The sequence below is a fragment of the Capra hircus genome, chromosome 3 (assembly GCF_001704415.2).
Source record: "Capra hircus breed San Clemente chromosome 3, ASM170441v1, whole genome shotgun sequence".
Classification (NCBI taxonomy): domain Eukaryota; kingdom Metazoa; phylum Chordata; class Mammalia; order Artiodactyla; family Bovidae; genus Capra; species Capra hircus.
In genome coordinates, this window is record NC_030810.1 from 14934538 (window position 1) to 14960479 (window position 25942).

The window sequence follows — 25942 nt, forward strand, 5'->3', positions numbered from 1 at the left end:
TTTCCAGTAAATTGGCTCTTCACATCAGGTGACCAGAGTATTGGCGCTTCCACATCAGTCCTTCCAAAGAATATTCAGGCTTGATTTCCTTTAGGATTGACTAGTTTGATCTCCTTGATGTCCAAGGGACTCTCAAGAGTCTTCTCTAGAACCATAATTCAAAAGTATCAATACTTGGGCACTCAACTTTCTTTATGGTCCAGCTCTCACATCTGTACACGACTACTGGAAAAACCATACCTTTGGCTGTATGGACCTTTGTCGATAAGGTGATGTCTCTGTCTATGTTTGTCATAGTTTTTGTGTGTGCTTTTTGCCACAACAAGTGTGATTACAGTCATGGAAACACTTTGACACCTAAATGAAATATTTTATGTGCAAATAAACAGTGATTTGTTGCCATACTCGAGAAAAACTGGCTGCCTTGCTCCACAGGAGACAATATAGCAGTCTCTTAAGTGACGTCTTCCTAAGGGATTTCTTCAGGTAATTCTGATCATAACTTTTGTCTAGTGCACAGGAATTAAAATGTAACTGCTGAATAAAGATGAGACCATGCAAAAATTGGCTAGTGAATACAGGGTGGGGGCCAGGAAAGGCTTTGCAGAGAAAGCTACATTGAGCTATCCCATAAAGGGTTACATAGGCAGACAATGACATGGAAAGTATTCCTACTGGTGGGGTTATCACACAGCCATAGACAAAAGAGGCTGGCTGACCTGGAGGACAAAGAGAATTTCAGGATGACTGAGAACTGGCTATTTCCAGAGCTACCATGAAGGATTTTGGCTTCAGGCAAGGACACACTAACCTCATCCTCAAATCAGCTTTAATTCGTGAACAGAACAGATGGGGGTTATCAATAACGTACGTTATCTGACAGTGTAGGTGGGAGGGTTTTTAATTGTGCTGCTGAAGGAGTGCCAATCAATCTTTTAAAGTCAGTGTCTCAATTTTTGTGCTAATTTTCAGCGCCTTCCTGCAAAGTCCCAGTTTTCTTGGTTACAGCTCTGGGCTAGATCAAAAGAAGGACCCAGAAGAGCAGAGTGATGTTGAAACAGGGCACAAACTTTAAAAGAATGTCCCGAGGACATGACACAAATTGCTGCTGCTGCTGCTAAGTCGCTTCAGTCGTGTCCGACTCTGTGCGACCCCATGGACAGCAGCCCACCAGGCTCCCCTGTCCCTGGGATTCTCCAGGCAAGAACACTGGAGTGGGTTGCCATTTCCTTCTCCAATGCATGAAAGGGAAAAGTGAAAGTGAAGTCGCTCAGTCGTGTCTGACTCTTTGCGACCCCATGGACTGCAGCCTACCAGGGTTCTCCATCCATGGGATTTTCCAGGCAAGAGTACTGGAGTGGGGTGCCATTGCCTTCTCCGTGACATAAACTGATTAGACCCAAGTAGGTCCAAGATGGTAGACAAGTCAACTTCCGCTAGACCTGGTGCCTCAGTATATGCTCATTTTAACACATCAGAAAGCTAAATGAACACCCACAGGCATCATGAGAGTTCTGAGACTGACCATCAAAGATCAAAAAGTGGGTATTGGCCCAATTCCTATAACTCCTCACCCCTTTCCCCAAATAATTGGAATAATTCTCCCACTCATGAGCCTATGAAATTACCCAGCCCATAAAAAATAACCATGTCATATTTCAGGGTCTCTTGCTTCCTGAGATGGCCCAATCACTGTGTGTGGGGCGTGCTTCTCTCTAAACAAATCCATTTCTTACCTATCACATTGTCTTTCACTGAATTCTTTCTGCTCTGAGACACAAAGAACCTGATCCTCAGTAAGTCCAGACACCAGGTAAGTGATTCTAATGAAAAGACCATGGATTCAAGTTCCAATCAGAGGTGCACCATTTCAATGTCAGGTAATGAAGGGCCTTAAATTTCATACCATTACTCTTGGAAATGGCCCAGTATAGGTTTTTAAACAGGGGAGTAACATAGATTTGGTAGTCTGTGCAGGAGACAGAGGATACAGTGAGCTAGATGCAAAAGAAACTGATGGGGGTCATCTTGTTCCTGGCTCTCAGTTCCAGAAAAGATAGGTGATTCAACTACAATCATAAGAGATTGATACCAAATACTCATTCCTAGTGGGGGAGGGTCATTCTTTTCTTGAGATCAAATCACTTATGTAAAATACATCAATTAAGAGATCTTGGATGCTTGGCAAGCAGAGAATCAAGGAAAAATAGGGAAAAGTTTTGAGAGCTACTTTACCATTCAGGTTAGATGGGGTACATGAACTACCTTAAACCAATGGCCACCACTCTAATAGAATCCTTGCTCACCAAATTCAGTCTCTCTGCTTTGGCAAAACCCAGACAACAGCCTGTTTTGAGGCTTCCATGTCAGCCTCCACACAGGCCGACCCATCTATATATATATTTTTTTTTTGGTAGATGAAGGCTTGTTTTTTATTGATTGAGTGATCTATGCAATTGCTGAGGCCACTATGTACAGAGAAGAAGGGGAGAACTTTATTCCTTGGTCTCTTCCTTCTTGGACAGTCTTGATGATCTCCTCCTTTTTGGTCTGGAGATGCTCTTCATGGTGCTTGCAGGCTTCCTTGGTCTTAGACCTGTGGGCCTCAGCCTGGTTCACCAGAAGTTTCTTGTGAGTCTTATCTAACTTCAGCTTGTGGATATGTTCCATGGGGATCTGCTTATTTATGAACATGCTATCCTTCACCTTCAGGTACAGGCTGTGATATATGTGGTGGTCAATCTTCTTGGATTCACGGTATCAGCTGAGCAGCTGGCACAGAATTATCATCCTCCTCATCCAGGTTAGCTTCTTGGGCATTTGAGCATTCTTCCCATTCTGGCTCAGAGGGTAAACCATCTGCCTACAATATGGGAGACCGGGGTTCGATCCCTGGGTCAGGAAGATCCCCTGGAGAAGGAAATGACAACCTACTCCAGTACTCTTGCCTGGAAAATCCCATGGACTGAGAAGCCTGGTAGGCTATAGTCCATGGGGTCGCAAAGAGTCAGACACGACTGAGCGACTTCATTTTCAGTACCCTTTTGCTTACCTATGCCTATATGCTTGCCCTTCCAGCAAGCCAAGGTGTTTTTCCGGCATCAACCCCGGGAATGGACAGTCACAGGCTTCCCCATGATCAGCCCATCTTTGATCAGCTTCCAGATCTGCTGATGGAAGTCGGCATTGGCGATTTCATTAGTCTCACTGGGGTCCAACCAGACCTTCTTTTTGCCACAGCAGAGGACCCTGGAGGCAAGCCTCTCCTGAAGTCTAAGCATACTCATGGCTGCAGCTGCGGTGGCCGAAAAAAAAAAAAAAAAGTATTTTTTTCACTGATGAATTGACATTTATGGAGCCCCTTTCTTGTGCCAGGTCAGGGCTAAAGTTACAAAGGATGAACAGGGGCTGCCTCGTAGAGCTCTCCAGCCCATCTATCAATACTATTTTTCTGCAAAGGGGAACAAGTTATTACTCACTTTCCATGATTCACTTCTCTAGAGCTACACCCCTACCACCCAAGTCCCAGGGGCAAACATTTCTCACCTGGATCTTCTATGAACTGGGCTCCTAACTGGACTCCCTACTTTCATCTTTGTCCCCTTTCAATTTATTCTTTACAGAGTAGCTGAAAACATCATATTACTCGTTTTGTTAAAACTTTTAATGGCTTATTATTTCCTTCTGCGTAAAGGTCAAATTCTTAAGTGAAAGACTATGCATGATGGCATGACGCACATTCCCCGCTCCTTCTTGCTTTTCCCATTCTTTCCCCAGTCTCTTCCTTCTCAAATATGCTAAACATTGTCAGACCTCAGGGCCTTTTTGCTCTTGCTGTTCACTGTGCATGGCACACTTTTCCCAGCCCCACAGTTTTTCTCTTACTTTCTTTGGGTCTGTCTGTACTCAAATGTCAGCTAATCTTGTAAACAGATAACATATGGGGCCCTCAGAGAAAACCAGGGATGGCTTTCTTGACATAAGAGAATCTGTTTTTGGCCTAAGCCATTTTGTGATCTAAGCCTGGCCAAAATGGTTGCCCTTGAACAGGTCTTGGTAATTAATGAGCTTAAGTCATGTTCGGATGTCAGATCTGGACCATAAAGAAGGTGAAATGCCAATTAATGATGCTTTTGAACTGTGGAAAGTCCCTTGAATTTGAGAGTCCCTTGGACAGCAAGGAGATGAAACCAGTCAATCCTAAAGCAAACCAACCCTGAATACTCACTAGAAGGACTGATGCTGAAGCTGAAGTCCCAATACTTTGGTCACGTGATGCAAAGAGTCAACTCAGTGGAAAAGACCCTGATGCTCGGAAAGATTGAGGACAAGAGAAGGGGGTGACAGAGGATTAGATGGTTGGATGGCATCACTGACTCAATGGACATGAGTTTGGGCAAACTCTGGGAAATAGTGAAGGACAGGGAAGCCTGACATGCCGCAGTTCATGGGGTCGCAAAGAATGGGACAGGACTTAGCGACTGAACAGCCACAACAAGGGAACAAAAGAAGGCAGGAACAAAGGAAAAGCAGTCAAGAAGCAATAGTTGAGTGCTAAACAGTCTTAACAATCTGATATATATCTTTGAGCTGTTCTTCAGGAACTGAGGTCTGCACCTTAGTGGCGTCTCTTGTGGATCAGATGGTAAGGAAACTGCCTGCAATGTGGGAGAGCTGGGTTCAATCCCTGAGCTGGTAAGATCCCCTGGAGAAGGTAATGGCTACCCACTCCTGCATTCTTGCCTGGAGAAGTTCATGGATAGAGAAGCCTGGTGGGCTACAGTCTATGGGGTGGCAAAGAGTTGGACACAACTGAGCAACTAACACACGAGGTCTCCACCCAGGTGGAGGATGGTAACTGTCAATACATGCAAAGATCCCAAACTGGTTGGAACCCAAGGAATGATAATGTTGACCTGTTTTGACCCTCAATCAACTAAAGCTTGGGTTCTGGCAAGCTTTGCCCCAATTCTATGCTAAATTCTCTTTAGCTTGAGCCCCTTCATGAATATGCATGTTCCCATAGTTCAAAACTTCCCCAGTTTTGCTGTTTGGGGAGATACCGCTGCAGGAAAAATCATGGTGTCCTCCTTACTTGCTGCAAGAAATGAATCATTCCTTTTCCCACTCTTTGGCTTGAAGTGAAGTGAAGTCACTCATTCGTGTCTGACTCTTTGTGACCCCATGGACGGAGGAGTCCATGGGATTCTCCAGGCAAGAGTACTGGAGTGGGTTGCCATTTCCTCCTCCAGGGGATCTTCCCGACCCAGGGATCGAACCCAGGTCTCCTGCATTCCAGGCAGACGCTTTAACCTCTGAGCCACCAGGGAAGCTTTGTGTCTTTTTTGTTGTTTTTGTTTTTGGCTGCACCACATGGCTTGCAAGATCTTAGTTCTCTGACTAGGGATTGAACCTGGGTCCTCAGCAGTGAAAGCAGAGTCCTAACCACTGTGATAGGAATGTATGTGTGATAATTCACTTCAGTCGTGTCTGCCTCTTTTCGAACTTATACAATGAAGCCCTCTAGGCTCCTCTGTCCATCAGATTTCCCAGGCAAGAATACCAGAGTGTAAAAACAAACAAACAAAAGAATACTGGAGTGGGTTGCCAGGCCCTCCGCTAGGGGATCTTTCTCACCCAGGGATCGAACCTGCATCTCTGATGTCTCCTCCACTGGCAGATGGATTCTTTACCACTATTGCCACCTGGGAATAGGAATGGAATAGAATAGTTATACAGGTAGCTGTGAAAGTTGCAGTTTCTCAGTCATGTCCAACTCTTTGTGACCCCCATGGATTGCAGCACACCAGGCTTCCTTGTCCTTCACTCTCTCCTAGAGTTTGCCCAAATTCATGTCCAGTGAGCTGGTGATGCTATCTAACCATCTCATCCTCTGTAACCCCCTTCTCCCTTTGCCTTCAATATTTCCTGCCACTGTTACCCAAAGGAGGTGTATAGGGGGGGAGGGCGGTGGCGGTCTGGCTGCTCAGCGCTCAAAAGCCAATAAGCAGACCAGGTTGGTGGAAAGTTAAGTTTGCTTTATTTCAGATGCCGGCAACTGTTGGGGGTGGGGGTGGGGAGGGTGGCAGACATCTATGCAAAGGCCAATTCCCCCCAGTTCAGTTCAGTTCAGTTCAGTCGCTCAGTCATGTCCGACTCTTTGCGACCTCATGAATCGCAGCACGCCAGGCCTCCCTGTCCATCACCATCTCCCGGAGTTCACTCAGACTCATGTCCATAGAGTCCATGATGCCATCCAGCCAGCTCATCCTCTGTCGTCCCCTTCTCCTCCTGCCCCTAATCCCTCCCAGCATCAGGGTCTTTTCCAATGAATCAACTCTTCACATGAGGTGGCCAAAGTATGGGAGTTTCAGCTTTAGCATCATTCCTTCCAAAGAAATCCTTCAGAATGGACTGGTTGGATCTCCTTGCAGTCCAAGGGACTCTCAAGAGTCTTCTCCAACACCACAGTTCGAAAGCATCAATGCCCCCCAACTCCCTGCCAATAAGGAGGCAGTGAGAGTTTTTATGAATAGAGTGGTTTGGGGGGCAGTGGGTTACATGCAGAAACAGCACAGTCATCTCTAACAGTCATGTTCAATTGGTCATCAGTGGTCCGACCAGCATCATCTTGGTTGTTTTAGGTATAGTTAAATCTTCAATTCTAGGGTGCACTTGTTTCCATTTCTTTGAGATCAGTTCTCAGAACTGTGGCAGCTCCAGTCCTGGGTACAGTCTGGTCAGCATGTAGTTAGCTTCTCCACCTGGTGTTTTGGTACCTATAAGACAGCTCACGGGATATGGCTCAGAACATTATCTATAGCTCTTGAGAAAGAACTGAAGGCCCTTGACTATGCTTAAAGTCTATGCTTAGTGACAACATTATTATTAGTCTCCTTTGTTTTGCTTTGTTTCCACATTTCTCACTTCTCTGATTACACTTATTCTTTGACTAAAGTTTTCCACAGGCAAAAGGCAGGCAGAGGACATGGTGTGGGGTCAAGGACCATATGGTCCTGCTCCGTTTCAACATCAGGGTCTTTTCCAATGAGTTGGCTGTTTGCATCTGTCGCTCAGTCGTGTCCAACTCTTTGCGACTCCATGAATTGCAGCACTCCAGGCCTCCCTGTCCGTCACCAACTCCCAGAGTTCACTCATACTCATGTCCATCGAGTCAGTGATGCCATCCAGCCAGCTCATCCTCTGTCGTCCCCTTCAAAGTATTGAAGCCACCTCCAATGAATATCCAGGGTTGATTTCCTTTAGGACTTTGGGAGACCACTGTATGTCAGTGATCGCTCAAGAAAGCTATCAGAACAAGGTCATGAAACTAAGTAGTCTTGCTTAACTGTAAAGCCAGTAAGAGCACAAGATATGCCTCCAGGTCATTAGGTGAAAGAAAAATGTCACTACCCTTCTACTGATTTGAGTAAGCACTATGACAACCCTAGTTTGACCTCATAGGGTCAGACTCTGTCTTCTCAATATGAAGGAGGAGCTAATGGTGTAAACCTGATGTCAACTCAAACAAGGGGGTCTTTCCTACTCCAAAACTTTCATTTGATTATAAAATTGTAGCCCACTTAATCCTTGGGGCAGAGCTTCCTTGCCTGCCCCTTCATCGCTTGCAAGCTTCCTATATTAATCTACTTCGTGCCTATCAGTTTGTCTCTCAAGGAATTCTTTCTGTGATGAGACATTAAGAACTTGAGCTTCACTAAGTCCTAAAATCAGGTGTGTGATCTTAGTTGGAAGACCATGGGTTTTGCCAGGGTTCAAGTCTCAATCTGACATGAACAGTTTCAACTGGACTGCCAGGGGATTCCCATTGGTTGTGTTCTTTGGCTCAATACCCACCATAAAGAGTGGTGACCCAGTCTTTTGCATAACAACCCGAGAGGTTGTCCTTGACCATCTAATATGAAATAGTGCCCATCCCAACACACTGCATTCCTCTTTCCCTACTTTTTCTTCATATAACTTATCACATCCTCAGCTTTTACTGCTGTATATGTGCTTCTTAGCCATCAACTTGTCATCCACTTCAGTGCACTAAGAAAGTTAAGTTTCAAGAGAGAAAGGGGCTTTGTTTGGTTCACTGTAATATCCTCAGCACCTAGAACACTAGTACTTAGTAGACATATATTTGTTAAATAAATGATTGCATTCCAGTTTGACTTTTAGAAACCTCATACCAGCTTTCTGATCCTCTGTCTGCTCAGACTAATGGTGATAGATCAACTAAGGTGTGATTCTCCTAACTATGGTGAGCTAGTAGTTAATCTTTATTGGGCACTAACTCAGGGCCAGATACATGACTAAGAGCTTTACCTGATTTTCTTCATTTAATCCTCACAAAATGAGGGGGGTAAATAGCATTATTCTCATTTTACTGATAAGGAAATGATGCTCACAGGTTTACGTTACTAATATGTGGTGTAGCTGTGAAGTCCTAGCATGCAAGCAGTGACTCTACATCTGTGCCCTTAGCCACACAGTCTTGGTGGCAGGGGCTTCTGGGAGGCTCTGAACTAAATGCAGCAGGCTGGATGGACCCAGAGAGAGGAGACAAGATTGAAGAGGACACAGCAATGAAAGTCCAAGAGGGTATTTTGAGAAAAATGTTTATCTCCTTTCATTTTTAAGTTGATATCTAATTTGTCTTCTAAAAGAAGGCTGACAACTGAACAGTTGATGCTTTCAAACTGTGGTGCTGGAGAATACTCTTGAAAGTCCCTTGGACTGAAAGGAGATAAATTCAGTCAATCCTAAAGGAAATCAACCCTGAATATTCATTGGAAGGACTGATGCTGAAGCTGAAGTTCTAACACTTTGGCTACCTAACCTTGAAGAGCAGACTCATTAGAAAAGACCCTGATGCTGGGAAAGATTGAAGGCAAAAGAAGAGGGCGGCAGAGGATGAGATGGTTAGATAGCATCACTGACTCAATGGTCATGAATTTGAGCAAACTATGGGAGATAGTAAAGTAATGCTCAAAATTCTCCAAGCCAGGCTTCAGCAATACGTGAACCGTGAACTCCCTGATGTTCAAGCTGGTTTTAGAAAAGGCAGAGGAACCAGAGATCAAATTGCCAACATCCGCTGGATCATGGAAAAAGCAAGAGAGTTCCAGAAAAACATCTATTTCTGCTTTATTGACTATGCCAAAGCCTTAGACTGTGTGGATCACAATAAACTGTGGACAATTCTGAAAGAGATGGGAATATCAGACCACCTGACCTGCCTCTTGAGACATCTGTATGCAGGTCAGGAAGTAACAGTTAGAACTGGACATGGAACAACAGACTGGTTCCAAATAGGAAAAGGAATACCTCAAGGCTGTATATTGTCACCCTGCTTATTTAACTTACATGCAGGGTACATCATGAGAAACGCTGGACTGGAAGAAACACAAGCTGGAATCAAGATTGCCGGGAGAAATATCAATCACCTCAGATATGCAGATGACACTACCCTTATGGCAGAAAGTGAAGAGGAACTAAAGAGCCTCTCGATGAAAGTGAAAGAGGAGAGTGAAAAAGTTGGCTTAAAGCTCAACATTCAGAAAACAAAGATCATGTCATCCGGTCCCATCACTTCATGGGAAATAGATGGGGAAACACTGGAAACAGTGTCAGACTTTATTTTTGGGGGCTCCAAAATCACTGCAGATGGTGACTGCAGCCATGAAATTAAACGACACTTACTCCTTGGAAGAAAACTTATGACCAACCTAGATAGCATATTCAAAAGCAGAGACATTACTTTGCCGACTAAGGTCCGTCTAGTCAAGGCTATGGTTTTCCCTGTGGTCATGTATGGATGTGAGAGTTGGACTGTGAAGAAGGCTGAGCGCCGAAGAATTGATGCTTTTGAACTGTGGTGTTGGAGAAGACTCTTGAGAGTCCCTTGGACTGCAAGGAGATCCAACCAGACCATTCTGAAGGAGATCAGCCCTGGGATTTCTTTGGAGGGAATGATGCTAAAGCTGAAGCTCCAGTACTTTGGCCACCTCATGTGAAGAGTTGACTCATTGGAAAAGACTCTGATGCTGGGAGGGATTGGGGGTAGGAGGAGAAGGGGACGACCGAGGATAATATGACTGGATGATATCACGGACTCGATGGACGTGAGTCTGAGTGAACTCTGGAAGTTGGTGATGGACAGGGAGGCCTGGCGTGCTGCGATTCATGGGGTTGCAAAGAGTCAGACACGACTGAGCGACTGAACTGACCTGAACTGATGGGAGATAGTGAAGGACAGGGAAGGACAGCACACCAGGGGGTGCTGTTGACGGGGATGCAAAGAGTCAGATACGACCTAGTGACTGAACAACGTCTAACAGTTTTCATCATAAACTGAAATAGTTGCAAAGTATGTAAATCCTGGAAAAATGTCAGTCAGCTCAGTTGCTCAGTTGTGTCCAACTCTGCAATTCCATGGACTGCAGCACTACAGGCTTCGCTGTCCATCACCAACTACTGGAGCAAACTCATGTTCATCGAGTTCGTGATGCCATCCAATCATCTCATCCTCTGTCGTCCCCTTCTCCTCCTGCCTTCAATCTTTCCCAGCATCAGGGTCTTTTCCAGTGAGTCATTTCTTCACATCAGGGGACCAAAGTATTGGAGTTTCAGCTTCAGCATCAGTCCTTCCAATGAATATTCAGGACTGATTTGCTTTAGGATGGACTGGTTGGATCTCCTTGCAGTCCAAGGGACTCTCAAGAGTCTTCTCCAACACCACAGTTCAAAAGCATCAATTCTTTGGCGCTCAGTCTTTTTCAGGGTCCAACTCTCACATCCATACATGACTACTGGAAAAACCATAGCTTTGACTAGACGGACCTTTGTTCGCAAAGTAATGTCTCTGCTTTTTAATATGCTGTCTAGGTTGGTCATAATTTTTCTTCCAAGGAACAAGTGTCTTTTAATTTAATGGCTGCAGTCACCACCTGCAGTGATTTTGGAGCCCCCCAAAATAAAGTCTGTCACTGTTTCCATTGTTTCCCCATCTATTTGCCATGAAGTGATGGCATCACCGACTTGATGGACATGAGTTTGGGTAAATTCTGGGAGTTGGTGATGGACAGGGAGGCCTGGCATGCTGCAGTCCATGGGGTCACAAAGAGTCAGACACAGCTGAACAACTGAACTGAACTGATGGGACCAGATGTCATGATCTTTGTTTTCTGAATGTTGAGCTTTAAGCCAACCTTTTCACTCTCCTCTTTCACTTTCATCAAGAGGCTCTTTAGTTCCTCTTTACTTTCTGCCATAAGGGTGGTGTCATCTGCATATCTGAGTTTATTGATATTTCTCCCGGCAATCTTGATTCCAGCTTGTGCTTCATCCAGCCCAGCATTTCTCATGATGTAGTCTGCATAAAAGTTAAATAAGCAGGGTGACAGTATACAGCCTTGACGTACTCCTTCCCCGATTTAGAACTAGTCTGTTGTTCCCTGTCCAGTTCTAACTGTTGCTTCTTGACCTACATACATATTTCTCAGGAGGCAGCTCAGGTGGTCTGATATTTCCGTCACTTTAAGAATTTTCCAGTTTGCTGTGATCCACACAGTCAAAGGTTTTGGCATAGTCAATGAAGCAGAAGTAGATGTTTCTTTGGAACTCTCTTGCTTTTTCGATGTAATTGTAAATTGTAAATAATGACAATTTAAGATAAAATTTAAATCATTAGTCATAATATATCCAACAGGATCTACATAATAACTGAATAACCATTATCCATTTAAAATTATATAAATGAGGTCGTCAGCATTCCATAATTCTACACTGTTTTTTTACAACTTATATTTATGTTCTACTTCCCCATAGAATGGTATCCAAATGTAATACGTTTTATGTTTGAAAAACGTTTTACTTATCACATCTTTACAATAAAAATATGTATATAGGTAAATTTTTAAAATATTTTATGTAATTGTTTGACTGTATTAAAAAGAATTCTTCTGAACTAATTATTATAGTCATCTTTAACATGTAACTGCTCAAAATGACATGATTACAAATTTGATAATACATAAACATAAAAGGTAAAATTCTACTGGAAATGCAACTCTTGGTGAGATAGATGGGGTTTCTCTACCAATTAATTCATGTATCTGAATGACTACTTCCTACTGTTAGATCAAAGGTTTCCCTTTCAATTTTATTTCTTCTTTGTTTTAGTTGATACAGTGCTGAGGAATATTACTCACAAAAAATATATGATAACACTGGTAGTTTTGTTAGAAGATTATTAATCAGTTCTTTGGTTTTATGGACAAAAAAAATGCTGCCTGCTATTTCAGTAAACAAAGAATGTTACCTGTAAGAATTCCCTGCTGCCCCAGTGGTTAGGAATTTGTGCTTTCACTACAGTGTCACTGGGTTCAAATCCTGGTCAGGGAACTAAGATCCTACAAGCTGCATGTGGTCAAAAAACAAGAAAACATCAACAGCAAAAACAGAGAATGTTGCCTGTCATCACATGATCAGCTACTGCAGCTGCCCCAACACTGAGAGGAATTTAGGATGGAGAAAATGAGCATACTGGCCCTAGATAGTAAGACATATAGCAAAAGGAATAATTACAATGAGCCCAGAGTCTTACATCTTCCCATTCATAGAGAATTGATGCTTTTGAACTGTGGTGTTGGAGAAGACTCTTGAGAGTCCCTTGGACTACAAAGAGATCCAACCAGTCCATCCTGAAGGAAATCAGTCCTGAATATTCATTGGAAGGACTGATGCTGAAGCTGAAACTTCAATACTTTGGGCACCTGATGCAAAGAACTGACTCATTGGAAAAAACCCTGATGCTGGGAAAGATCGAAAGCAGGAGGAGAAGGGGATGACAGAGGATGAAATGATTGGATGGTATCACCAACTCGATGGACATGAGTTTGAGGAAGCTCCGGGAGTTGGAGATGGACAGGGAAGCCTGGCGTGCTGCAGGCCATGGGGTCGCAGAGTTGGACATGACTGAGTGATTGAACTGAACTGATTCACATAGAGAAGCACTGAAACCATTAACTTGAAATGCCTGTTTTTGTGCTTAGCAATAATCTTTTCGTGTTTGACTACATGTTTTGTTGTTTTTTCCCCAGCAAAAACTCACTTATCCTGGCTTATCCCTTACTTCTTTGAAACAGTCCCTCAGAGTTCTGAGAGGCCTTCACAGGTTATAGTCTTCAGCAATGTCCTCAAAAAACACATAATTCTCAGCTTTTAGGTTTTGCATTTTTTTCTTTGGACAGTTTCCTTCTGACTTTATGTCAAAAATCCAATAGTGTTCCTTCATCAGCTGACAGTTCAGTTAGCTCCACCACTAATTTTGTTGAAAGCAAAGAACTTATAACCATGTGACTTGCAAAAAAAATTGTTATGCTGTCATTAGATTCCTTAACTTTCTCAAGGGACCTTTAATTATACTGATCACTCTCACTGAGAGGCATTTAGGAAGAGATGAGAAATTTGAGAAACTGTTAATTGCAACACATCTTTAGCATTAAAATACCACTTTAAATATATCTTAGTTGCAGCTGCAGCTCAATTTATTGTAAATAAGAATCATGCAAATTAGCAAGGCCAGTCTCTGTCAAACTAGCTAAATCAGACTTCATTTAGAAAAATTTTCAAGTCAAATCAATATGCTAACAGGTGTTACTGTGACCACAAGTCGTTTGTAAATTTCAAGACACACATGACACTGAGTTTTGATAGAAATCTGTTCTTAGATAAGGAGTAAAGCTCTTTCACTTTAGGTATTTTTTTTAACTTTTCATTTTATATTGGAGTATAACTGATAAAATGTTATTGACACTTTTGGAGGTGCACAGCAAAGCGACTCAGCTATATATATGTATATATTCTCCTCCTCCCCTGTAACCAATCATCAGTTTGTTCTCTAAGTCTGTGAGTCTGTTTTGCAAATAAATTCATTTGTATCATTTCTTTTCAGGTTTTGCATATAAGCAATATCATATGGGAAAGAGATGGGGAAACAGTGGAAACAGTGTCAGACTTTATTTTTGGGGGGCTCCAAAATCACTGCAGATGGTGACTGCAGCCATGAAATTAAAAGACGCTTACTCCTTGGAACAAAAGTTATGACCAACCTAGATAGCATATTCAAAAGCAGAGACATTACTTTGCCGACTAAGGTCCATCTAGTCAAGGCTATGGTTTTTCCTGTGGTCATGTATGGATATGAGAGTTGGGCTGTGAAGAAGGCTGAGCGCTGAAGAATTGATGCTTTTGAACTGTGGTGTTGGGGAAGACTCTTGAGAGTCCCTTGGACTGCAAGGAGATCCAACCAGTCCATTCTGAAGATCAGCCCAGGGATTTCTTTGGAGGGAATGATGCTGAAGGTGAAACTCCAGTACTTTGGCCACCTCATGAGAAGAGGTGACTCATTGGAAAAGACTCTGATGCTGGGAGGGATTGGGGGCAGGAGGAGAAGGGGACAACAGAGGATGAGATGGCTGGATGGCATCACTGACTCGATGGACGTGAGTCTGAGTGAACTCCAGGAGTTGGTGATGGACAGGGAGGCCTGGCGTGCTGCGATTCATGGGGTCGCAAAGAGTTGGACACGACTGAACGACTGAACTGAATATCATATTAGGATACTCTTCTTTCTGTGACTTCACTCAGTATGACAATCTCTTGGTCATGCATGTTGCTGCAAATGGCATTATTTCATTCTTTTTAATGGATGCGTAATATTCCATCACACACACACACCCCCCAATGTCTTCTTTATCCATTCCTCTGTTGGTTGATATTTAGGTTGCTTCCAGGCACTGGCTATTGTAAACAGTGCTCCAGTTAACATTGGGTGTATGTATCCTTTCAGATCGTGGTTTTCTCTGGATACATGCCCAGGAATGGGACTGCAAGATACGGTAGCTGTTTTAAAAGGAAACTCCATACTGTTCTCCATAGTGGCTGTATCAATTTAAATTCCCAATTTAAACAGTGTAGGAGAGTTCCTTCACTTCAGGTATGTCTACCCTAGCTCTTTGCTTTAATCCAGGGCACACTCTCTTTGGCAAAATGCCACCTCTGACTTCACTTGGGATGGGAGCGCTGAGATTCTTAAATGAAAATTCCCGCATGCTGCAACTACTGAGCCAGCCTGCTGCAACTAGCAAAACCTCCAGTTAGGTCTCAAGACTTTCACTGCTGTTGCCTGGGTTCAATTCCTGGTGAGGAACTAAGAGCCTCTAAGAGGTTGTTGTTTATTTATTTATTTTTTAATTTTTATTTTTACTTTATTTTACTTTACAATACTGTATTGGGTTTTGTTGTTTAGTCGCTGAGTGTTGTCCAACTCTCTTGAGACCCCATGGACTGTAGCGCCCCCCTCGAACCCCCGCCCCAGACTCCTCTGTCCATGGAATTTCCCAGGGGAGCATACGGGAGTGGGTTGCCATTTCCTCCTCCAAAGGATCTTCCAGACCCAGCGATTGAGCCTGCAACTCCGGTGTTTCCTACATCGGCAGGTGGATTCTTTACCACTAAGCCACCCGGTAGCCCATACCGTGCCTTACCACTTCCCATTTGGCTGTTCCTCAGTTGTATTCTTATAACAAACCTGTAATGTAAGTGAGGTGTTTTCCTTAATTCTGTGGGACGTTCTAGAATTTTTTTTAACCTAACCGGTACAAAGTGGCAAAAGAAAACAAATTCCTTACTACGGCCCACTCTCTAACATGCCTAAATTCAAAACAGCTCAATAAAGTAAAAATATTACACTTACAATGTCTACTCCCACTCTTAACTATTCCTTTAATCTTAAAGCTTCCCCGGGATGAACACCATGGTCTGCGAAGCACCAGTTTAGAGGAACGATTTCTAGAGCCTGGGAAGCCGGCTCGTCTTCCGTTTTTCCTCAGGGCTGGAGCAGCGGTCCACTCCGTTCCCACTTAGCCCCAAATACAGTGGACCGGTCCTGGCCGCGGAAAGTACAGCAGAGACTGTAGCCCAACAAGGACAAGACCCGGAACAAGAAGTAATTTCCCCTCTGGAGGCTAGAAAGCGGAGATCCCACCACACTGCCTCGGACAGAAGGGAAACGGGAACCCTTAGCAGGCACCTGGCGTGGAATGGAGCAGGGAAATGTCGCGGCAGCGCAGCAACAGTGACGAGGAGGCTGGCGGAGGCCGGAAATCGGTATCTGGAGCTTCCTCGGGCCGGAAGTGAGAAAGGCGGGGCTTGTCCTTCTCCAGCAGACACTAGGCGGCCCTAGGGGGCGTCAGCATGGGGAAGAGTGTCTGTGTAACACTGCGGGCTGAGCGGAGGGAATGGGATGGGCGGGGTGTCGGGATAGGGGCGTTCGGGAGGGACGCGTATTGCTGTGACACTGCGGGGACTCTCTGAGGGGACGGGTGTCGGTGTGGCACCAGTGCACGCTGAAGGAGCCGGCGGAACCGGGTGGCCATGGGGATGTGGGCATTGCTGGACGCGATGTGGGAGATGCCGGCCGAGAAGCGTATCTTCGGGGCCGTGCTGCTCTTCTCCTGGACAGTGTATCTCTGGGAGACCTTCCTAGCACAGCGGCAGGTGAGCCTAGACAGGGCCCACCTGACCCCGACACCCGGCCTGCCCTAGGCCAGCCTCGATCTCCACTCCAAGTCCCTGGATGATTGCTGCGGCCACAGCAGCAACCTTGACGTGATGGGTCCCTGTGAGCCTCCTAGCTTGGCCCGATGGCGGGGTAGGCCTTGAGGGGATCTGGTGCTTCAGAATGTTTTCCGCAACGTGGTCACGGGCCCCAGGCCGATTAGGGCCTGGTGAAAGGGCAATCAGGGCTTCCGCCTTGTCAGGCCTGAGCTCTTGTACCTACCCAACAGCTTCCTGAAGATTCTCGGACCTAAACTTACCTCCTTTATGTTTGGCAGCAACCCATAAGCCTTCAGAAGGAAGGTGCTAAAAGTTTAGAATCACAGCTTCCCCAGGACATTTGTTTCTCGCCTAACCATAGGACTAGGAAGCCGTTTTTTGAAAATAAAGATTTCTCAGTCCTTCCAAGGACCTGAACTGTTCCCTTAAAAAAAGAAACAACTATGTTGGTTTTTGCCCAAAGAACAGTATTTTCTTAAAAGCATATTTATTGTTTTTGTTCAAACAGTAAAGTAGAAAGTGAAAATTACTTAGTAACAGTTCCCTGGAGATAATCAGAATTAACAGTTTGATGGATTACAGATCAGAACACTTTTTTTTTTTTTTTTTTTTCTGGCAGCATGGTACTGCTTGAGGGGTCTTAGTTTCCCTACTCACCCTGGCAGTGGAAGGGCAGAAGTCCTAACCACTTAACCATCAGGGAATTCCTGAAATGTGAGCTTTAAAATGAGATAGATATTTAAGTGTAATTGACCATTTTAATTGACCAGTCTTTCACTGCTGGTTTTCTTCTATGTTGGCAATGAATTGTCAACTGTGATGGTTAGGAAAACCTTTACTTTTTTAACTGCTGGAACCTTTTTCTTGAGCATTACATTCTTTTTCCTCTGCAAATTTTTCTTCTCAGATTGCATTCTGTATGAATCTTTAAATCGAAAATTTTAATTTTTCTATGTCTGTCAATGTCTGGATTCTATCTAGATTTCTTTTTTTTAGTCCACGATATTCAAAGAGGTGTTAAGCTGTATAGCACTAGATTCTCTGACTAAGCTCTTAGGATAGCTTCATTAGTACAAAATCTTTAGGCCTAGAGAAATACCTTTGCAGAAAGTAAGCACACAGAATGTAGTGTCTAAATTGAAATGGGGTATTGAACATCTACCTATCTTTAATAATAAGCCTAGTTATAGTAACTACTTTTTGGCAGTCTTCTTTATTCAATTATGCTTTAATGTAACGCCAACTATCAAGGGTTTGTTAAACAATAAATAGAAAAACCATTTGTTATAAAACCATTGTAGAAAATGCTGTCCATTATGTTATTTGGAATCTGTTCCCTCTGTTATGTACCATGGGCTGAAATTACTTTTTAGAGTTTGGTATGATAAGAGTTTCTTTCTTGAAGACCTGATCTATTTCTGTCATTTCTCAAATTTCCCTTAATTTGGCTTCTAGAAGCAAATTTAATGACTAGTCCCTGTAGCTGTTAATACCCGTGGTTAGCGTATTTACTTTCTTCTATCTAGGGATTTGGTTTCTGTGTTATAGGATATATATTATTCCTGGAATGATTGGTAGTCTTTGTAAAGTTACAATTTTGGTTTACCTGTGCAAATTAGGTGTGATGACAGCTTTGATTTTAATTTCACCTAGTCAACTAGTTTCAGGTTTTCTCCTTTTACTTTCTTCCACCAGTTTTTAGTGGTCAGTATATTTGATCAAATGCAGTGTTTGTGCATGTATAGAGCAAATTCATCAGGCTTAAGTGGCAAGTTAATGTTATAAGCCAGTCAGTATTTGTAAACAACTATTGTAATAAGTAACAAGTTGGCTTGACTGTTTCCTTAAGGTGTTTTCTTCAAAATATTTCAGAGACGGGTATATAAAACTACAACTCATGTGCCACTGGAGTTAGGACAGATCATGGATTCAGAAACATTTGAGAAATCTCGACTGTATCAGCTGGATAAAAGTACTTTCAGCTTCTGGTCAGGACTCTATTCAGAGGTTGAAGGCACTGTGAGTACCTTACTTCTTGGAGAGACAGTCTCTCAAATTATTTAATACCTTGTAATGTTTACTTTCACTTTTGTGTTTTGTGACACAAGAGGGTAGGTACCACACCTACAAATCCCAGAATACTTTCTTAACCTTTATTGTTGATAGTAATGAGTGGGAGCAAAGGAGGCAGAAACATAACTGTCAGTTGAAAATTGTGGAATATGGTAACTGTTACCCTGAGGCCACATACCAAAAAGAGGCTTACATTGTAAGTTACTTTTGTAGCAATTTCAGCTTGTTTTCTTGCCTCACTCATGACTCTAACCCATCTTCCACATTGCAGCCCAAGGAATCCTGAAGCACAATTCTGATCGTGTTATTCTATGTAAAACCTTTTGCTGGCCCACTGTTGCTTTCAGAGTCAAGTCTAAATTTCCTGGCATGATTTAAGAGGTCCTTTTGACTGGGGCATTGCTTACTTGAGCCTCATCTTTTTATTCCTTCCCCCAGATTCTTCCCACTTCTTTATTGTCCATCTCATACCCAGATTGGTTTCTTATGACCTTGAGTCTTTTCACATGCTGCTATCTCTGTCTGGGCCGCCCTTCCTGTCCCCCTTCATCTCCACTCTTGCACTGGGGCCTGATTAATCCCTACTCTTCCACTAGGATCCACCTGAGACATCATCTCTTCTGAGAAACTCTTTGAAATTTCCCCATCCCTCAAGTCTGCGTCAGGCAGCATCCCATCATTATTCCCATCAGAGTACTTACTTAGCACATTGTATTGAACTTGCCTGTTTGGATGACAGCTTGGTAGTTCCCTAAAGACAGGGTACTTTAAAGTCTTGTTCATCATTTTATACCTAGCATCTGGCATATAATAAGCATATAATTCATATTTACTGAATGAAATAATGAGTGACAGATAGTTTTTACTTAGTAAAACAGGGCCAGTCTTTCCCCATGCTAAAAGAAGAGACGCTGTAAAGTACCAAGCTGTTTCTCTGTCTTCTTCTTGTGATCTTTCCTGGCCCCTGACCCTTGTGATTTTTCCTGGGTACTTTTTTAGCCAATTTTCCTAACTGCCCCTCCACAGATATCTGTATGTCTGTTTCTGTACTGTCTGTGTATATAAAACTGTGCTTTATACATAAAATGAGTAAGATTTTTTCACACCGGCACCCATAAGACTGATTCTTGATTTTCCACCCCTGAGAATCATGGACCCTGGAGAAGGAAATGGCAGCCCACTCAGGTATTCTTGCCTGGAAAATCCCATGGACAGAGGAGCCTGACAGGCTATGTCCATGGGATCACAAAGAGTTGGACATGACTGCGCAAGCAAACAGCAGGAACAATGGAAAGTGCCTGCTGTTGTGGTTAAGAGCTGACTGAACTGCAGTGGCTTGAGTTTGAATCTCAGCTCAGTCATACTAACTTTGTGACCTCAAGCAAGTCATTCAACATTTCTGTGCCTAAAATTTCCATTAAAATCGTATGGTAATAATAGTTCCTCATTCATGTGTTGTTGAGAGGATTGAAAATTAGTTAATATACATAGGATGCTGAGAACAAGGCCAGATCCACTGTAAATGTTCAACACTGGGAGTGTTGTCTATTGTGTTTTTTATCATCATAGTCATGGTTATCACTAACCCCCCAGAACTCGTTCATTTATTCACATTTTTATTATTTTTATTTGTTTATGTTTTAAAGACAGATCTGCTACTCTTTATCCATTTATAAAACTTAAAAACTCAGCACCATTCTGTTATTCTGAAATGTGACTCATTCTATGTATCCATCATATATCTAACTGAGCCCAAACACCATACTCTACTTATTTCATTAGGCACAAAATTAAGTTATATATGTTAAATTTTGTTGAAGTTTTTAAGAGCTACTATTGATAAATAGTACGGTATAGAATGATATATACATGAACAGAATCCATAAGTTTATATTAATGAAAAATGGGTATATATTCTTTTTTGAGAAAAGACTAGACTGTTCTTTTAGAGCAGTTTTAGGTTGACAGCAAAACTGAGTGAAAAGTACAGACATCCCCATAAACCCTGAGCCCCCACATATGTGCAGAACTCTCCCACTGTCAACATCCTGAGTCACAATGACATGTTCGTTTCAATGGATTAACCTACACTGACACATCGCTATCACTCAGAATCCATAATTACATTACCATCGCCCTTGGTGTTTTCCATTCTGTAGGTTTGGACAAAAGTATAATGACAAATATTCAGCATTACTATACCACACAGAATAGTTTCACTGGCCTGTGCTCTGCCTGTTCGTCCCTGCCTGCCCTCTCATCCTCGGCAACAGCTGATCTTATTATTATTCCCACAGTTTTGCCTTTTCCAGAATGTCATGAAATTGGAATCATAGCTTATAACCTTTTCAGATTGGCTTCTTTCACTTAGTAATAGGCACTCAAGTCCCTTGTGTCTTTTCATGGCTTGATTTTATACTTTTTTTGAGAGAATATTCTGTCATAATTTCTCCAGAACTCTTTTAGATCCCTCAATATCACTAAGAGAAAGATTCCTAAATTGAAAATAAGGTTTTAGGTACTTTCACAGGTTTTAGGTTTTGGGTACTTTCGTCTTTGCTGCAAACATTTTCTTCACATAACCAATTGACTGTAAGGCATTTTTGCCATAAAAGATAAAATAATGAAAAATAAAAGAGGGACATTAAAAAAGACATAATGAAGCATGTAAAATTGATACCAAAATTGAGAAGACATTATTGCAAAATGTAGAACATTTCAATGCATTTAAAATGTGTGTGAATTTGTGTCAATACTGTGTAATAACTAATATTATTTTGTAAATTATACATAAGCATTTTTGTCTTCCAAGCCTTTTGTTCATAGTATTGTATACATTTTTTTCTTGTTGATTTGTCTCATTGTTTAGTGTTGCACTTTTTCACTGAAACTTATTCGTTTGTTAAGAGAAGTGTTGGTTTACAAATACTAGGATGCATATTTGTAACTGAGCCCTGTATTGCTTTGTTAAAGACTCTATACTGTTTTTTTTTTCTGGTGTATTGTAATATGTCCACTGATAGATGTTCCAAAATTCTATGGCACATATGGTTCAACTGTGCACCTTTGAGACCCTCAATGCCTCTTTCTCGTGTGAAGTAGTGTGTTTCAAAGTGAGAAGCCAATTCAGTAAAGCCATCAATAGCATCACTAACTGCAGGTTATGGTAACTAATATTGCAATTGAAACCAAACTGTCAACCCCCAAACTGTCAACCAGTTGTTTTATCTTTCACAAGAAATTTCTTTACAGCCAGTTGGTTATGTAGTGAAAATGTTTGCAGCAACATATTTAAGGCAAAGAAGCTTATGGCAAAAATACAGACACGTGAAAGTAATTGAAATTGGCTACCATAATTGTTTCATCAGTTAAAGTAACCAGCTGTTTGTAGCTTTGTTAAATGATTATAGAATTGTCTCAGTTCAGTTCAGTTGCTCAGTCATGTCCGACCCTTTGCAACCCCATGAATCACAGCATGCCAGGCCTCCCTGTCCATCCCCAGCTACCAGAATTCACTCAAACTCATGTCCATCGAGTCAGTGATGCCATCCAGCCATCTCATCCTCTGTCGTCCCCTTCTCCTCCTGCCCTTAACCTTTCCCAGCATCAGGGTCTTTTCAAATGAGTCAGCTCTTCACATCAGGTGGACAAAGTATTGGAGTTTCAGCTTCAACATCAGTCCTTCCAATGAATACCCAGGACAGATCTCCTTTAGGATGGACTGGTTGGATCTCCTTGCAGTCCAAGGGACTCTCAAGAGTCTTCTCCAACACTACAGTTCAAAAGCATCAATTCTTCGGCACTCAGCTTTCTTCATACATGACCACTGGAAAAACCATAGCCTTGACTAGTAAGTCACAAAAATTGCGTTGACAAATATGTATTATTAAGACTAGTGTGGTTAGAACTGAGTTGTTAGGAACTTCTCTCATTTCCTTAAGATTATGGAAAGTGGCAAAGATTCTGGAAGAGGCATTTTAGAAAAATTAATAAATGGTTTGAAAAATAAAATTATATTGCCTTTTGGGGTACACAGTGATTGCTAGTAATTAGTCTTTCAGAATTGACCTTTTATTATATTTTTACTAGTCCAAGCCAAGTTTATTTACTGAGATATTGAGGATTAATATTAAAACTCAGTGCCTTCCAGCCAAGCCAGGAAAGGTATACATGTGTGATATATGTGGATTGTATCTGGTTTTGGCTAATTTATCTGAAGCATTTCTTCTATTAGAGACATGGTCCAAGTAGGAAATCAGCCTTCAGATGCAAGTAGAGGAGTAGCATTAGACACTGTCCTCTTCCCTCACTGATGTTTGATTCTTTGAAATTCATTCATTTACCCCTACAAGGCCATTGTACAATGACAGTGAAAATATTCTCAGTCTCCTCGGCTGTCACGTAAACCATTCTAGGAAAGATGGGTGGTAGCTTGTTTATTATGCTTAGTGGCCATAGGAATGGCTCAGTTTGTTCTAGGAGATGACAGAGGTAGGGAGAATCCATATATAGAATGAGAGACCTTTGTAATGTGCTATGGCTCAAACTAGAAGCTGTACTGATGGGCTGAAGCTGGGGATAGTAACAGTCATCTTCATAATAATTGTATGAGTTGTGATTTTCACTTCATATATTGCTTTTATATTTATTGTTTTGTTTGATGTTTGCAACAGTGCGCTGAGGTTCTAGAAGGGCTTCCCCAGGTGGCGCTAGTAAAGAACTGGCCTGTCACTGCAGCAGATGTAAGAGACATGGGTTCAATCCCTTGGTCAGGAAGATCCTCTGGAGGAGGGCATGGAGCAAGACTACTCCAGTACTCTTGCCTGGAGAATCCCATGGACAGAGGAGCCTGGGTGTATAGTCCATAGGGTCACACAGAGTTGGACATGACTGAAGTGACTTAGCCACACACACAGTGAGGTAGAAAGTATATAGGCATTATTATTCTCTTTTTATGGATGAGAAAGCAAAGGCTCAGAGAAATTAAACAGCTTGACCATATAATGGCCAGGTGACCCTCACTGCCAAATGAGAGAACAGAGTTTCAGACTCTGTTCTTCTGAATATAAAGAAGAAACTATTCTTGAAACTCTCGGACTGGCAACATGGATATAGTAAATTTATCCTTGGGGAATTAGTAAACTATATTTGCCATTAGATAAGAAGCGTTTGTGTTACTTTGAAATCCTGTTCTGTTTGAAAGCAAGTTCATTAGTTCCCATTGTGTTGATTAAAATTAATTGGTTTGTAAGCTTTGGTCACAAAGAAAAAGTACAATAATTAAATTAGACTTTTTTGCTGTGCTACTTTCTACCCAAGGGAACATAAGAGGCCATGTGACCAATTACAGATGCCACTGTTCACACAAATGTGACAGAGCACCCAGATATAAAATGTCCCCCCTCTCTGAGACGAACTTTCCTGATATCTCATAGGTGTCACTAAAGAGCCCTCTCAAGAAATGGAGTGGTTGGGGAGTAGAGTAGGGCAGAGTGGAAAATTTTCAAACTAGCTTCTCTAATTTCTGATCACTTCTGAGTGAGCAGTTCATCCTCTTTGAGTCTCATTTTTTCTCCTCTTTTAAGATGAGAAGCAGATAGATTAATATCGTATTTCATATGATTTGTGGCAAGGACTGAGTAAGATAAGATAAATGAAGCAATTAGTACAGTGCTCAACACAAAGCAATGACTTAGTCACTGGGTTTCTCTGGGCAAGTTACTTTCACATTTCTGTGTGTCAGTCGCCTTATCTATAAGACAGAGATTACTGTGCTCCCTAGCCTGGCTGCTTTTCAAGACTTTAGTGAAATAATATGTGTGGAAGCAGGTGACTTGTCTTTCTTGGCATCTTTAGTTCTTTTTAAAGGACATCCTGTCTATACAGAGAAACTTTACTGTTGGCTGTGTTTTGTTTTTCGTTCCCCAAAGCATGCTAAACAACATTGGCAATAGCTGTTTCCAAATTCATTCAGAGTTCATATTAAAGCTACCCTTGATACTTACTTAAAAGCTGGACTTCTAATCATAGGTGTTCCAGTCTTTTCCCCAAAGCATTATAAATCCTTAATTCTATAAATTCTTAATTTATTAGTATTGAGAATAGGATGAAGGAAATGCCATTCCAAGTCAATTAGTTCAACAAGTGGAGCACATACCACACAGAGTGGTGCCAGAGCATGTCCTCTGGGAAAATAGTTTATATCCAGGATTGAGTGAGTTAAAATGGGAATGATGGCTATAGAGTTAAGGGGGCCTTACTTTTAAAAAGCAGTTCATTAAAATAGCGATTTTCAGACTTTGGTTCTATATTACATACAACTGGAGACTGACTCTTGGGCCCCTCTCCCAGTTTCTGATTCTGGTTTTAAGGTGGAGCCGGAGACGTATTTCTAACAGATTCCCAGACAATGCTGATGCTGTTCCAAAGACCATATTTGAAACCTGTGGTATTATATCAATCCCCTGCATACTGGTAAAACTCTAAAAGATGGGGCCTTCTCTCGTGGTCCAGTGGTTAAGAATCCGCCTTGCACTGCAGGGAATGTGAGTTCGATCCCTGGTTGGGGAACTAAGATCTCACATGCCCCTGGGCAGCTAAGCCCATACAGCATAACTATTGAGCCCATGTGCCGCAACAAAGGATCCCACGTGCTGCAGCTAAGACCTGAGGCAGCCAGATAAATACTTACAAAAATCTGAAAGATGAATAGATCAAGTATGAGAGAGAGAGTGGGGAAAACAGGAATGCTCTAATGGGAGTATAATTTGGTTAAACACTTTAGAGAACAGGCTGATAATGCCAAATGAAGTTTAAACTCACCACATATGGATCTAAAAAGATGTGGAGTGTAAAAAGCAAGTTGTAGAATGGTAAATACAATATGATCTCAGTTATATATATTCTTAGAAAGCATAGGTAAACCACTATATTAGGCTTCCCTGGTGGCTCCAGTGGTGAAGAATCCTCCTGCCAGGCAGGAGATGCAGGTTTGATCCCTGGGTTGAGAAGATCCCGTGGAGAAGGAAATGGCAACCCACCCCCGTATTCTTGCCTGGGAAATCCCATGGACAGAGTAGCCTGGCAGACTACAGTCTGTGGGGTCAGACAGAGTCAGACATGACTTAGCAACTAAACAACAATACCACTAGCACCAAACCACTATGTTATTTATGGATACATATATAAAAATGGAAAGTGGATTGGAAGAACACCTGTGTAATATATGATAATGCCCCAA

General features: G+C 42.3%; 1 protein-coding gene and 1 pseudogene across 2 annotated transcripts in view; one reads left to right on the forward strand and one right to left on the reverse strand.

Moving 5' to 3' along the window:
- LOC102187554 lies at nucleotides 2452-3287 on the reverse strand (annotated as a pseudogene).
- ZMPSTE24 (zinc metallopeptidase STE24) overlaps nucleotides 16227-25942 on the forward strand; it is a 42585-nt gene continuing 32869 nt past the window's right edge. The window contains exons 1-2 of one of the 2 annotated variants that reach the window (XM_005678642.3): nucleotides 16227-16569; nucleotides 18502-18648. In XM_005678642.3, coding sequence (XP_005678699.1) covers nucleotides 16447-16569; nucleotides 18502-18648 — 270 coding nt within the window. In that variant the 5' untranslated portion in view covers nucleotides 16227-16446. The remainder of the gene's footprint in view (nucleotides 16570-18501; nucleotides 18649-25942) is intronic. The other variant, XM_018042306.1, reaches the window with a different exon arrangement.